A 15685-nucleotide genomic window follows, 5' to 3' on the forward strand; every position below is an offset into this window, starting at 1 on the left:
GCGGCAAATTAGGGATTTGAGCAATCTGGGCGCGGAAGGGGACGGTGGAGAAGGGAGATTTTGCAGGGCTGGAATTGGGGCCGCCAGATATTTCAATCCGAAACGTGGAAGCGCAAACTTATTTTGTCGTCGTTCTTTTGGGGGGGGAGGGAGGGGGTGGGTGGTTGGGTGCTAAGCGTCTGTAGGACACACGCGACCACCACGACATGACCCTGGTCTGCCTGGTGCGCCTACATTTGAGAATGCAAACGAATCTTCTTTCATTTGCAAACGAATCTGTATGTATTACCATGCTCGTGTTTTCCTTGCAAATAATTAGTCATTCGAAACGAGATACTATAAATTAATTAATGAGGAGTTATTTGAATAAAAAATCGAAACGGTATCCACGTTAACGTTGATTAGAGTGTGTGTCACATAATTAGTTATTTGAATTAGAGTGTGTGTCGCATAGCTATCTCCAATTCTAACGTGGATTTCGCATTTCACGGTATCCATGCTACTTTTTTAATACAAATTCATATGTATATGATGAACACCGTGGTAGTGAGAAAACTTTGGATGGATTCAAACATATGACCTACAAAATAGCACAACAATCGAGTCAATGTCAACTTTTCCAAACCTAATATGGCACGAATTCGAAATAATTACCCATATGCATGGTCCTTACTTCAAATCTTACAATGTACACGAAATTGATACATCGATATTAAGTCTCATACAATCTACATTCAAATGTTGTTTTTAGCACACCCCCCCTCGGCACACACGCTACATACTTCCTGTATCGGTCAATCTTCCTCTCCTAACCACCTTAGGAGGCTATTGGTTTCCGACACACGTTCATTCTTTCTCTCCATGTTTCGATCTCTAACTCTCTCAACTACACAACCCCCTTTTTTCCACTCTGTTACCAAATGTATTTACCTCACACACCCGCCATTGCACCCCATGTAGAGCTCTCTCCCTCTCTCTCTCCCTCCCACCCTCTCGCTAGATACATGCATTGCCTATCTAGCCCCCAACCTCTCGTGCACACGCACACACGTTGTCTATCTAGGTCACTACCTCGAGACTGTCTCACTCTTTCTTCCGCACGGTGGGCCACACTCGCTCAATCTCGCTCTCTTTATCTGAGTCTCGATTAACCTCGTTTTCTTTCACACACAAATGATATATCTCCCTGTTCGGGCCTCGATCAACACACTCTATACTCTCTCACGCAGATTGTCTATCTAGGTTAGTCCATCCAAGCCACCCCCACTCTTTCGACCTCATGGTGGGCTACACTCACTCTCTCTCTCTCTCTCGCTCGCTCGCTCGCTCTCTCCCTCTCCTCTCTCTCTCTCTCTCTCTCTCTCTCTCTTTGTATGTCTCGATTGACCTCGCTCTTTCTCAGACACAAACGATATATCTCCATGTTTGAGCCCAAATCGACATATTCATATTGTATACTCTCTCATGCATATTGTCTATCTAGGTCACTCTCTCCAACCCATCTCACTGTTTCGATCGCACGACGACCCACACTCGCTCAATCTCTCTCCCTTTATATATGTAATCGATTGACCTTGCTTCCTCCAACGCACAAAATATATCTACATGTCTATGGCTGGATCATCTCTCAAGCTCTATCTTACAGCCCTCACCCTTCCCAAAAGATCAATCCGACAATATCTCTCCAGAGCATATATATCTTTTCAATGAATGTCGGACCACACTCACTTTGTCTCTCTATCTATATGTCTCTTGATTGACCTCGCTTTCTCACGCCGTATCTTCCACACATTGAAGCTACCTCTCCATCCCTCGCAAAGCCGGAGCTATTTACATTGCGAGGGGGACTCAAATCTTGGATTAATTTGTGTAGGCATTTATTCCGGTGGGTTTAGATTATATTTTCGTAGCATTCGGCCCACAACTACTCCGAACACCGTTGCAACCCCCGCACCTCCCCCAATTGATTTCCCTCTGGCTCGGTCATCGCTCTCTCGCACGTCCTTTCTCGCCTTCAACGTCGCACCATGGTATTATTGCAAAAAACTCTGTTGTTCTATTTAATTATTACAAATAAGCTACAAAACTACACACCGATAGTCCACGTGGAATGGAACAAATTTCGACCCGCAAATTAAAGTGCTACAAACTACACACCGAGGGGCCCACCTATCATGAAACAAATTTGGACCCATATACAAATTAAAAAATAAAGGACGAGGATCGAACATGCGACCAGGGCCTTCAAGCCGCACGTCAATAGGCAACATACGTAGAACAGCAATGTTTGTTATACCCCCCTTTGTTCATATAATGTTTTTATATTACCACAGCCTATTTAATGGATAACATGTAATATTATTTTTAGTACATTAGTGGGACCGGCTCGTTAGCACGTAGTACTATTCGCCTTCACTTACTGGTGGGTTCCATGTGCGCTCTCTCTCTCTCTCCTCCCCTTCTGCGTTTAGACGCACGAGCAAACACAAAGAACTCGCGGGCGATGTTGCCGTTGACCATATCTGGACGCGTTCACAAGTTACAACACCAATTTCACATACTAGTAGTACTAGTCAATGTGTACGTGCAATGCACGTTAATTTGGAAGTATATTAAGTGCATGTGGATATTAAGTAGGATATTATTTGCATGTTATTATGTGATTAGCACTATTTTTTGGCATGAAATTAACTGCACGCTAAACGTGTTGAGCGCTCGACATTGAAGCAGTCTAGGTCATTGGATGAGAAGGAATACATGTGGCTTGATGACGTTTTATATTTAATTTGATACGGCTCTAGCAGAACATTCAATCGATCAAACCATAGATTTCATTCAGTCTGACTCCAACTTTACATTCATACGAAGATTGATCTAAAATAAACTGAAATGATAAACGTTCGGATTTTAAGCATGACAATCCGAACGTTTTTCATGGCAAATTTAGATTAAGCGACGGCGGCGGGGGCGTCTTCCGGTGGGAAGTGGCTCCTCTGTTGTGCTCTGTGTGTCGTCGGGCCACTGACCGACGGCGATGGCGGCGTCTTGCGCCATTGTTGGCGTACTCCTGGACGTTGGCCCTAGCTTCAAGGAAGGCCACAATGTTCTGGACTTCGATCTCCAGGAGCGAGTCAACTGACGGGAGGAGGTGTCTGGCGTTGGTGCAAGGAAGCGATCGACGACGGCCGTCCATGCCACTGAGGGGGGCACTGGCACCCGCGCAGGGACAGGCGCTGGCAACAGCGCGGCGGAGACATTCGCGTGCACATGCACCAGCACGGGCGCGCACGTCAGTGCACGCGCAGGCGCATGCGCTGGCGGGTGCACGGGCGCTTGAAAGTCGGCGGGGACCTCGTGGAACCCCGTGGCATCAAGCTCGACGACAATGTGCGGCTCCCAGCCCATCAATGCCACAGGGATGGGCGCTGGCACAGTCGGGGCGGCGGGAGCCAGAACGGGAGCCGGGACAGGCGCGACGTCTTCCCGCAAGGCCGGTTCAAGCTTGTCCCAAAGCGCCTTGTGTTCTTGAAACTCCGGCTGGGTGTCTTCCTCGGGAAACTGGAAGACTAAGGGCAGACCATCGTGATGCGGCATGGCGTACGGTTAGGTCAGGCTGGTTGGAGGTAGACGACAGGAGAATCAAAGAGGAAGAGAGAAGATGGTAGCGATACCGGGTAGTGCAGGGTTGATTTTAAACTGCGGCGCCGGCGACATTAAAAGTGGGAGTTGTTGGGACGAAGGTGGGCGGCGGAGCCTGGTCAAAGGGCTCGCCTCCCGGTGAGCCTGAGCAGCGGTCTGCTCGCACGCCTCCCGTCGACTCACACGCTTGCTCGGACGGCACGTGCCGATGAGAAGCGGGACTCGTGGCGGCACGTAAACGCCCACGGTTTCAATAGTGAAAACGTTCGCCTTAACGTGACAGGTCTTTGTTCTAAAATACCTTGGCTCTTCATTTGTGCAACTTCACATAAGCAACCTGTCTCAAATTGAAGAAAAAATACGTAGGAATATTTGTGGCATATCACATGACCATGCTCAGTTTCATGAATTTCTGGTCACTTTTGGATTTTCTGAAATTTAAAATCCAGGATTCGAAACAATATCATAACCTGCATCATGCAATAAATTTTTAAGTGATACATCTTTCCTGTTGTATTTCCTAAGAAAGGATTTGGTCAAACATTTTGCTTAGTTAGACTTCAGACAAGTTATATATGCAGAGTAAAAGGATAATCCCTCTGTATCAGTGCATTGCCTGATATATTAAGTCAAGTACGAGGCATGAACAAAAGGGCTCAATTCTGTGCTCATCCTGGTGTAGTACTCCTATTAGTACTAGGCAATGCAGTTGACGGGTGATCTTGGGTAGCGGCGACCGAGGGAATTGAACTGTGCTCGGCACGGTAGGTAACGTTGTCTAGTTACTAAAGCATTCCTCCATTGTTCATCGGTAGTCACTATGGACCGGGGACATGAGGGGAATTTCCTAGGGGTGGAATTCTGGCCGCCAGATATTTCGACTCGAAACGCGGAGGCTCGACTGGTTGGGGTTGGCTAATGTGCATACCACGCACGCCACCAGAAGGACACGAGCCCGGTTTTTTTTTGGATCAACACGAGCCAAGGTCTGGCTGGTACGCTGTTGGGTTCTACCATTCGAGTATACGAAATGAATCTTTTAAATTGCCGAACGAATCTATGTGTATTACAATGCCCGTATTTTCCTTGCAAATAGTAATCTCAATGTGGTAATTGGTTTATGACGAGTTCTTGAATTAGAGTGAGTATGTGATATAGTGATCTCAACGTGGATTTCACATTTCATGGTATCCCTAGTAAGTTTTTTCATTGCAAATTCAAATTTAAAAGATGAACGGTATGGTGGTGAGAAAATTTTGTATGTATCAAGCATATGACCACACACACAACAACAACAACAACAATCCAATAAGTATAGTGCATCTATTTTTCCAAACCATGCATGTATGACAAGAATTCAAAAATACTCCTTCTGTTCCTAAATATTAGTCTTTTAGAGATTTCAACAAGTGACTACATACGGAGCAAATGAGTGAATCTACACTCTAAAATATGTCTATATACATCCGTATGTGGCAGTCCATTTGAAATCTCTAAAAAGACTAATATTTAGGAACGAAGGGAGTAAATGTAAGACATGCATGGTCCTCAATTCAATATTTAAAATGAACAGGAAACTGAAATATGAATATTAAGTCTAGTGCTACAGTACATGCAAATGTTGTGTTTAGGCGAAGCTATGTAGATTGTCGGGGGTTAACCCCTCGACCTTAGATAAAATTGTGAAGCTGTGTTTAGGATTGTATAGATTATATTTGTCCCCACCCTCCCAAACACCGATTGGTTCTGCACCCCCCTCCTCCCCAGGCGAATATCATGTGCCCCCACACCTTAGATGCTATATACTGATACGAGTTACTTGGAGCTTGTAGATCTGAGATATAGCAGCTCACAGGATATCTTAATATTTTTACAGGAAACCTTGATGAGTTTGAGAATTGCACACATTGTACAAAAACTACTCAGATGCCCTTGGATCCCATATCCAACGACCTCGAAGCTCGTATCACCGTAGCATCTAAGATGAAGGAGGACATCATATTCTCCTGTATGTAAGAATATCATGTGGTACCACACCTTAGATGCTTTGGTGATACAAGCTCTTCAGAGCTGTTGGATTTGTGACCCAACAACTCCTCGGTGGTTCGAATGTTTTTTTGCAGAAAAGCCCCCAAAGAGTTCGGCCACTGCTTACAAGCACAAAGACTGCTCAGATGCCATTGGATCTCAGATCAAACAACCTCGAAGCTCGTATCACCGTAGCGTCCAAGCTGCGAGAGCACCTGATGTTTTCTCACACAGGAGAATATGAGGTGCCCCGCACCGTAGATTCTATGGTGATACAAGTTCAGGGAGACCTAACGGCTCACAGTAGGAGGTTTGAATGTTTTTGCAATATACGCCTGAGAGAGTTTGGGAATTGCGCAGAAAGTACAAGTACTACGCATGTGGCATCTGATCACAGATCATACGACCTAGATGCTCGTATCACCGTATCGGCTAATTAAGCTACGGGGAGCACATAATATGAGCAACGGGGAGCCGTTGGACCCAAGATGCAGCGGCAGACACGAGGCCTGAATGTTTTATTTGAAAAAAAAACTTGGAGAGTTTGGAAATTGCGCATAATTACAAAGACTACTCCCAAGCCATTGGATCTCAGTTCCAACGATGTAAAAACTCGTATCACCATAGCATCTAAGCTGCGGGGTGTATGTGATATTCTATGCCGCTGTCATTTTTGTCCGTAAACTTGTAAAATACATGTAACTCGTGCCGTTACTTGTCTAACCGCGAAAAATGTTTGTTCAAAAAAACCATCCTACACTAAAATATCGGAACAACACACGGGGTCCCACTTGTCATTGATCAAATTTGGACCTAAAACTAATAAATCTGAAAGATGAGATTCAAACTGGCAACCTGGACTACAAAGCGTAAGTCGATAGCCAGGAACAACAACGGTTGTTGGCTTTGTCCCATAACTTGATTTTATATAGTATTACGTTGAGTAGAGTAGAGGGAGTGGCTCGTCAACACGTGCATGACCATTGACTCACTTACTAGTGGGTCGCAGGTCTGCGATCTCTCTCTCCTCTCCATCGTCTAACCTTTAGACGCACGGGCACACACGCAGAGCGGCGCTAGCTTGCCGTCGTGTTATTATAACTAAAAAAAGCTTGGAAAATAAAAGAATCGCCTAGAACAAGAGACGTTGTGGCTGGTCGAGATGGAGCTAACCACACCTATCCTCCGTGCCACGTTAGCATGATGAAGCTGTGTGGCTAGTGGGGTGTTTTGAACCGACTGGCTGGGTCCCGAGGTTGAACCATAGGTAGTACGTCTGATACAGTATAATTTTACACGCACATTTTTCCTTCGTGCCGAGACGTGGCACACCCTACCGCGCGGTTTCTGGGTCCTCCGGGGTGGTGCACGCATATATTCTTCCTTGCCGAGACGTGGGACGTCCTACGGTGCGTTTTCTGAGTCCTCCTCGGTCGTAGCGCCGAAGCAGCTAAATGAGTCGTCAAATCACGAAAGACCATCTTTCCCGCCGAGTACATCAATGAAGCATGGTGGCTAGCTACACTACAACAAAAAACCCTACTATAGCAACGCATACGTAGCAACGAACCAAGAACAAGCGTTGGGTTAAACAAACGGGGATCGTGCGTCGCGACGCTCGCCCGCGGAAGAGTCCTTTCGGCTTTTGAGATTATGCTATCGAATTGGAACATGTTATCATTGGCTATTGGGTAGTAGTAGTACTGTATTACGGATTGCCATTTGTGCTGCTTAACTTAATCACCGTTTGCTTTTGAGCTTATGCTATCTTGCTGTTCCTTGTGAGATGTTGAGAGCCGCACCTGCCTGATACTGTTTTCCCGTTTCTGGGTCTGGGATGGGCTGCTCCAAGTCCAAAGTTAATGATGCGATCGATCGATGTGTCACGGCGAGCCGCTGCAGTCCAAAGCCTGCAGCCGGAGCCACGATCAATGTGTCCGCGTCCTCTCATACCAAAGCTGGAGGACACAGGCACAGCTCGTCGCCCTCCACCGTGTACGCTTGGTTGCTCTCGAGCGCCTTGCCGTTGCGCTAGTCCTCTCCTGCTGGTAGTCAAACAGGAAGCCAAGCAGAGTCCAGAGATGAAGCCGGCCGGCGTTGTGACGAGAAGGCCGGGTTCTAAGCTCATGTAAATTCAGATAGGGCAGGGCACGACTGAAAGAAATATCCAACTTAAACTAGGTTCAGATTCAGAACCTACTTTCGCCTTTCCAAATTGCTACTCCCCCCTAACTTTGAGTCTGTTTGGAATCTCTTCACTCCTCCAAAATCGATTGCTGGCTCCACGTTCAAAACTGGGACATGTTGGGGTCATCGGCTGCTGACTCCACTCCACGCCCAGTTTCAGTGTTCTGACCAATCTCATTGTTGGTCACAGTTTCAGGGAAGAGTAAAATTTCCCACAGAATAAAATGTATCACAGTTTCAAATTTCTAACATGATGAAACTTCACAGGTTTCCCCGCAAAAAAAAAAAACTTCTCAGGTTCATATATCACATACAAGGAAGAACGGAATTTACCACACTTTCAATCATCCCGCACAAGAAAATTTCTAGTAGTTTTTCACAGTTTGGCAACAAATAGCAAACTGGAATGAACAAATGCATGAGTTTGTACATGACAATGAGACATCAGCTGAGTTGCTTCATCTTCTCATGTGCCATGAGAAGCAACTGCATTATGAACATTTTGCTGGTCATACAACAAAAGCAAGTCGTATAGGATAACAAAATACTACTCCCTACGTCCCATAATGTAAGACATTTTTTGACACTACACTTTTTAGGCCAACTCCAACGCACGACCCCATCCGGTCAGGGTGTGTCTGTTTTGGCCTAATCAGACAGATGGCACGACCCAACGCGCGACCACATCTACAAAAAATGTCCGTTTCTGATCCGTCTCGATTCATCTTGGGCGCGAATTTGATCCGGCCTTGCGGTCAAATGGACAACGAACGGACGTGCACGTGTCCTCTTGCCGTCTGCCTCGGGCCAGCGTGTTGGCCGTCAAACTAACTCCCTCCAACCCCATTTAATCCACACGAGTGGACGGGCCCGTCGGTCAGCCACCCAACCGCTCCCGGGCGTCCTTTTTTATGGCGAAGTCGTGGACTGGGCAGTCCACTTCCACTTCCCCACACCGTCCCCACTCCATTGCTCCCTCCATGCCCGACACCAAACCCTAGCCGCGCCGCCCCACCTCGCTCACTGTCGGTCGTCGCGATGGGCTTCTAGAAGTGGGTGCCGGGCAAGAAGGCCAAGCACGACCACGAGGTAGGCTCGTCGTCCGCCTCGTCGGGAAGCGTGTGCACCCACTCCACCTCACCAGCGTCATTCTCGATCTCCCTTCCTGCGGCTCCGACGCGCTTTCGGCCATACGTCAAGGCGGACATCTGCCGCCGGTACTGGCAGACTGGCACCTCGTTGCTGTGGTCCGATGCCCACCTCCCAATGGGTAGCATCTGAGCCCAGTTCGGGTGCCAATCCCCCCCCCCCCCCCCCCCCGTTGCGAGCGAGCGGCCGCACCCTCGCTGGAGGAGATCACCCGCCGGCGTGCCCACATTCCGCACCAGTACCTCGCCGACCAACGCTACGATGTTGACTCGCGGACACATGGTTCCAGGACGAGCACAACATGCGCCAGCAAACCTACTTTGTCGTCCGTGCTCGTAGCCCGCCCCGCGCGTCGCGTGTATGCGTGTCGAGCCCATCCAGAGTGTGCGGCCTCACGCCAACGCCCTCTCCCTCCTCGTCGCCGCTCCCACTGCCAGCTTCCACCATGATCGTCGAGGAGGAGAAGCGGCTGGTGCGGGCCATCATGGAGGATTCCGAGAAGGAGTACAAGCGGAGCCAGGAGACGCACTGGGTGGGTCTGGAGGAGATGCTGGCGCTCTCGGCCTCCGGGCACGTCTACATGCCAGAGCTGGACGGTAAGAAGGAGGTGAAGGAGGAGGTGATGGAGGACCGGCCGCCCATTCTGGTGTGGAATAAGGCGCTATACGGCAGTTGTGGTCATTCCCATGCAGCCCGCCGTCGTCGCCACCACCAGCACCCGTAGGGGCGTGGGCGCTGTGCTCACCACCACCGCTGCCTACACAAGATGCCGGGCCATTTTGGGGTCCGCCGCCCCACCTCTGGACGCCGCCTCCCTACATCGACCTGACCGAGGACGACGACAACGAGGACGGTGGCGCCTGAAGACGGCACCGGTGACGCAGGCGGGTGGCAGGTCTACATTTTTATGCTTTTTTAAATTTTGAACTGATAAGTACTATGTGCGGGTCGTGACGAAGACGACGTGGACCGTTTAATTAATTTTATGTTTTAAGCTATTTTGCAATGCCTTTTTTGTTGTTTTATAAGTTGCAATTCCTGTTTTGGGATTTTTTTTGGGTTCAACACGGACAATGTTTGGGATACGGCCGCGCGTTGGGGGCACAGATCCATGGACAGCCCAAACCGGACATGGACGTCCGTTTTGCCGACCCAAATAGACTAAATCCGGATGAAATGGACGTCCGGATGGGGTCGTTGGAGTTGGCCTTACATTATGGGACTGAGGGAGTAGTCAACTATAAGTAATAAACATGATTTTGTCTTTCATGGAAAAGAAATCATGGTGACGTACTGAAGGGCTAAATCTTATCCATGATAAGAGAAATATTGTTAGATTTTTTTTTGAAGCTTGTTAGAATTAGCAAGAGAAAAATAAGCCATATACAATGCTCCTTGCTATTCTCCAAATTTTACATTAATTCTTGTTGTTACTATCTCACTGTATGTACAATTTGTTAAATCATAACCATGGTTTTAAATTTATACATCTGCCCTATTGATAGTATATATATAGCTCCATGAGGCATCTAACCAGGGGTGACGGTGGGACCCCCTCCCCCCCCCCCCCCCCCCGGTAGCTCCATACCAAGGATTCGGCCAGGAGGAGCAGCACCTCCGCAAGGTCATGCCATTCGATGACCTCGGCGGAGACGTACGGTAAGCGCCTCCGGCGCAAAAATGCGAACGCACTCTGGCTTCGGATTGAAGCTTCGGAGCGCCTTGTGAGGGAGAAGGAGTCCGTCAAGGCCATGGTTGCACACCACGCGAAGGAGCAGGAGCACGACCTCCGTTGCCTCTCCGGCTACATCTCATCGATGATCATCCTCCTGCTGCTTACGCCTACACGGAGGAGAGGGACCGCCGCGCCGATGACCGCAAGTTCGAGGGTCCGGCCGAGAAATGGTGATCCGCCTTTCCGCATTGTCTTTGTTTATTTGTATCTAAGTTTAATCCGATGAACTTTGTCTATTTTGGGTCCAATTAAGTCTGTCCGATGAACTATCTATGCCCGAACCGAATCTATCTATTTTTCTCTGTCTGATGAACTTATTTGTGATGTTGATCTACGTGTTTTTATGTTGTTGCATGCATTGTATGGATTTGGATGCGGGCATGGGAACTACGGTTGTAGACATAGATAAATGAGGACTGCCCAGTCACTGTCAGCGGGCGCATCCAGACCGCGGGCATATAGGGGCTCGGATATGCCGATTGTGGTTGTAGATGCTCTAATACCTTGCATGCAGTACTATCTCAGCATAATGTGCTTCATATAGACTAGAATGACACTTCCTCAAGCTGATGTTAATTATATGTAAATCAGACCTTTTGAATTCTATTATATGTTGCCATCGTTTTAGATAATCGTTCGGATTTATCGGGGTCCTTTAGATTTCTTTATTATTATCCTTCTTATTTGCTCAAGATTGGAATAATCAAAACTAGGCATGCTCATGAATCCATGTTTTGTTGCCATAATTCCTGCGAATATTATTTTGTTGTATATATGATAAAAATGAATTCTCATGAATATAATCATCCTATCATTCATGTTATGTGTATATTTTTATGCAATTTCCTTTCACTCAATTGCCAAAATGGGCGGGCATTGTTGTAACGTCTCGATCAATGATCTATTGCAACTAAAAAATGGTGTCGATAAGCTTCAAGATTGACGAAGTTACCATGGAGCTCTCTATTGATAGGAATGCCCCCACAATGACATGATATTTCCTCTTTAACCACATAAAAAGACGCTAAAGTTTGTGGGCTGGTTTTACAACAATCCCTAACAATCCAGCCAATGTATGGTTCTCATTTAACATGCATTTGCCAAAAAAAAAGTTGCACAAAACATATATGTTCAAAAAGTCACTTTGATTGGGGCGAATCTTCCGTCGTTAATCTGTCTTCTCGTTGAGTCCCTCTCCTTATCTGTCTGCGGATATCCTTGAGATTGGTAAACTCACAGTTCTTGCATTCATCGCGCAACAAACACATCTCTTCCAAATTTATTGCCACTTTCATGAGACGTTTTATGTACTTCATGAATTTTTCTTGGACTTGAAAACCATGAATGACGAGCATAGACAAGTCACAGTGCTTGAAATAAGAAGGTTGCCACTGTATAATATCTTCCTGGGAAAATAATCGCCTTATGATCTCAGCATCCTCTGGGTCGGTGTCACCACAGCTATGGTTCGATACCTGCGTGTAACACACATCAAATTTGTGGTTAGTAAATAAAAGTGTCGAATGTATAGAACAATTATCAAATCGACAAATTCAATTGTATGTTTATGGAAATCAAAATAAATATCAGATTCGAAACGAAACATGCAAAAGCAAAGCACCAATTAGATTCGTCAAAAAGATTCCAAGTGAAGCTATTACTGGATTTGCTAAAATCAGTTGCCTGAAAATGTTACTTGGATGAGTTGATTCCTCATGCACCTTGCGCCTTAGCCTGAGACGGCGAGGCCGCGGTGCTACCAGCGAGTTCAGGGGAGCTCGACGACGTTGGAGAAGAGCGGGGCTTGGGGTTAGGGGGTGGTTGGGGGCTACTACAGCACGGCGGCGAAGGTGGCTCGTGGCTGCGAGGCGGCGGTGGTAGGCAGTTAAGCAGGGGCTGGATGGCGAGTCCACTAAATGAGAAAGATGAGTAGTATGTGAAAATCCACCGATCCATAAAACCTTTTCAGGCAACTGACGGATAAGAGATCCCAACTATTACTATTTCAAAAAGTATATAGTCCCTCCTATACAAAAATAAGTGTCGTAGTTTTAGTTCAAATGCGAATTACCGTAACACCAAGAGTCTTCAAGTGGGGTGCAGATTTCAAAATGAGCATTGTCCAAGTGAGATCGCATTGTTCTCTAATATTATGAAAGCTAGCATGCATCAAATTCTGCATGAGAGGAACCGGCTCCTGAGGTTGGATCCAAACCTGCACAAAATAAAACGTATAAGAAAACACAGATCAGCCCTCGCAAATTACTCGTTTTAGTCCAAATTTGAACTAAAACCACGACATTTATTTTGTAACTGAGGTTGTACTATGGAACACACATAGCACACACTAACACACACCAGCAACAACTCACCCTTCCATTTAGGAAGTTAAGCACTAATTCACGGAGGGTCGCAGCAGCGTCTCCAACTAACTCCCCAAATCCGAGAGCCCTGTCGCCACCCATGGCAGCGTTAGTGAATGTCACGGCCTCGAGCCCTGGAACCTGGCCGAATAGAAGTGGGGGTAGATTTTTCGACGGCATCCATTGGGTGCAGGTCACGCGCTCAAGCCTTGGGAGCGACCTCAGCTCGACCGCCTCGCAGCCGCAAAAGACGGCGTCGAGCTCGCGGAGCCGCGGGTGCTCCAGCCGCAGCACCGTCCGCAAGCCGGAGTCGCAGTTCTGCAGAGCGAGGCGCTCCAGCTTGCCGCAGGCGCCCAGCAGGCGGGGGACATCGGACTCGCCCAGCCTAACGCTCTCCAGGTGCAGGTCGGCGAGGCCCGCGAACGCGCTCGGGTACGCGGCGAGGGACGGCAGGAGGCGCGCCGCGTGCCTGAGCATGTCGCCCGCGTCGCAGAGCACGTCGGGCTTCTCTCCGAGGATCGAGAGCGCCACGGAGGTCACCTGACGCCTCCCGCTCGACACGGCGTCGTCGACGGCGCGCAAGATGCGGGCGGAGTCGTCCGTCAAGAAGAAGTGCACGGCGAGGCGGTCGATGCTGTGCCGGCTCTGGTGTGCCAGCACGCTCTCCACTGCCTGTGGCAACCCCGTGTTGCGTCTATCCTCATCATGGTCGTGCTTGACGAAGGACCAGACGTCCAAATCGATGTCAGAGATCATGCCGGGAAGGTGTCGCCACCGCTTGCTTAAGATGCTGCTTCTCACGGCGAATCGTAGGTCGTCCAGACGCTCTAGGATGGAAACAAGGATATCGTCGGGCAGCTTGCCCAGCCTATCGTCCTGCTGCACGGCTTCGCTACTTGTCGCCGCCATGATATGATAGTCACGATGGCTCTGTCCGAAAGTTGTATAAAACCAGCTGGAATATGTAGAAGCGCTTACCCTCGTGGAGATTTATATATAGAAGAATACATAAAAGGGGAGAGGCACGGAGAGTCGGAGTACAAGAAAAGTTGTTTAAACCTATTTTGTCTCTAATAAAGTCGTATTTATCTCCAACTCTCAAATATTGTACTGTACTTCTAATTTTTCTGGCCATCAGTGGGCGATTGCGATTGAATTTCAAGTGTTGCACTTCCTCATCTTCTCTGCTTTGCCATTATTAACTGTGCCGCCTTTGACGTCCATCACTATCATCCACAACACTCCCATTGTGATTGTGTTGCATTCCCTTCTGGTTCCTTCCATATTTGTCCCCTCTTGTAATCACAACAGGAGCGTCCTGCAATCATAATGAGAGTGTCATGGATGCTAGTGACACAACAGGAGCTGCCCACAAGTTATCTAAAAGCCGCTGGAACAAACCCCAAATCCTGTATTTTATTGGATGATCAAAAGGGCCTAGTGTCAAACATAGTCATCATAGCGGTTTCTATTGTGACCATTACAGATTTGTTGCACGCACGCACAAAATTGTTGCATGGGTTGTTTGAGGTTGCGATATTTTTCTTCGTGTTTATGCACCAAAGACAAAATGCTACAATGCTCGAATGGTTCTATTTTTTGATACTAAATGATCCACGGATCGCTAGGGCTGCCTCCGTCATATCGGATCGGAACAGAAGAGGTATTTTCTTTACAAAAGGAACAGAGAGTTAATTTGGTTAGGTCGATCGGCGTTTGCTTTCTCAATAGTCTGTATGCAAGGATAAGGCCGATTCGTATTCAAGGCTTAAGGTGTCGTTAAGGTGTCGTTAGCATGTTGGAACTCAACACACAGGGTCCTTCGGCCCACGGGCCGACCCATACTAGTCTCTCCAAGACCGATTTTGGAAATCTTCTAGAAGGTTCCCTCTGATTATATTGGGTCTGGGTTTTTTTTGGTGTTTTTTGGGCTTAAGTTTTTCTATCCGTTTGGTCTTTGCTTTTTCTGACATTTTCTTAATTGTGACTTTCTCAAATTCACAATGTTTTTAAAATTCTTTTTTTTTCAAGTTTGTGAACTATTTCCATATTCATAAACCTTTTTTGAATTCATGTAATTTTCAAATTCGCTATTATTTTTAAAATTCATGAAAGTTTTCAAATTTGTGTTCTTTTTTAAAACTGTGATTTTTTTCCAAGTTTGTAAATTCTTTTTGAATTCAAGAACTTATTTCACAATCACAAACTTTTTGCGTTCTTGAACTTTTTCAAATTTGTAACCTTTTTGGTTTTCACATTTTTTATATTAAATACGTAAAGTCTAATAGAACAGAGAGCAAAAAATTGTAGCAATTTTTTTTTTCTTTTGAGCGAGTGACCGACCTACGGGCGGATTAACTAGGAATAAACCTAAAAAACGAAGGCATATCCCCTGCCTGAACCAACGTGTGCTTGAATGGTTAGGAGGGCAGTGGTATCCCCAACCCACTAGAACATCTGGAACGAGTAATGTTAGAAGAAATCGATGAGTAGAAAATATGTTAATAATAGAAACATGAAGTGGACGAGATTCTTAAATTTTGTGTCTACCTTCAAAGTGTTGTGTATTTTGTCCATTGTCATA

General features: G+C 46.9%; 1 protein-coding gene across 1 annotated transcript; it reads right to left on the reverse strand.

The window, feature by feature from the left end:
• Window positions 1–11762: 11762 nt before the first annotated feature.
• LOC109779777 (F-box/LRR-repeat protein At4g14103-like) lies at window positions 11763–14010 on the reverse strand. The gene is made up of 4 exons (XM_020338402.1): window positions 13111–14010; window positions 12810–12953; window positions 11976–12213; window positions 11763–11794 (listed from the first exon to the last, which is right to left on the reverse strand). The coding sequence occupies exons 1-4, from the start codon at window positions 14008–14010 to the stop codon at window positions 11763–11765; spliced, it is 1314 nt and encodes a 437-aa protein (XP_020193991.1).
• Between the last annotated feature and the right edge of the window lie 1675 nt (window positions 14011–15685).

This window comes from Aegilops tauschii, chromosome 2 (genome assembly GCF_002575655.3).
Source record: "Aegilops tauschii subsp. strangulata cultivar AL8/78 chromosome 2, Aet v6.0, whole genome shotgun sequence".
NCBI classification, from domain to species: Eukaryota; Viridiplantae; Streptophyta; class Magnoliopsida; order Poales; family Poaceae; genus Aegilops; species Aegilops tauschii.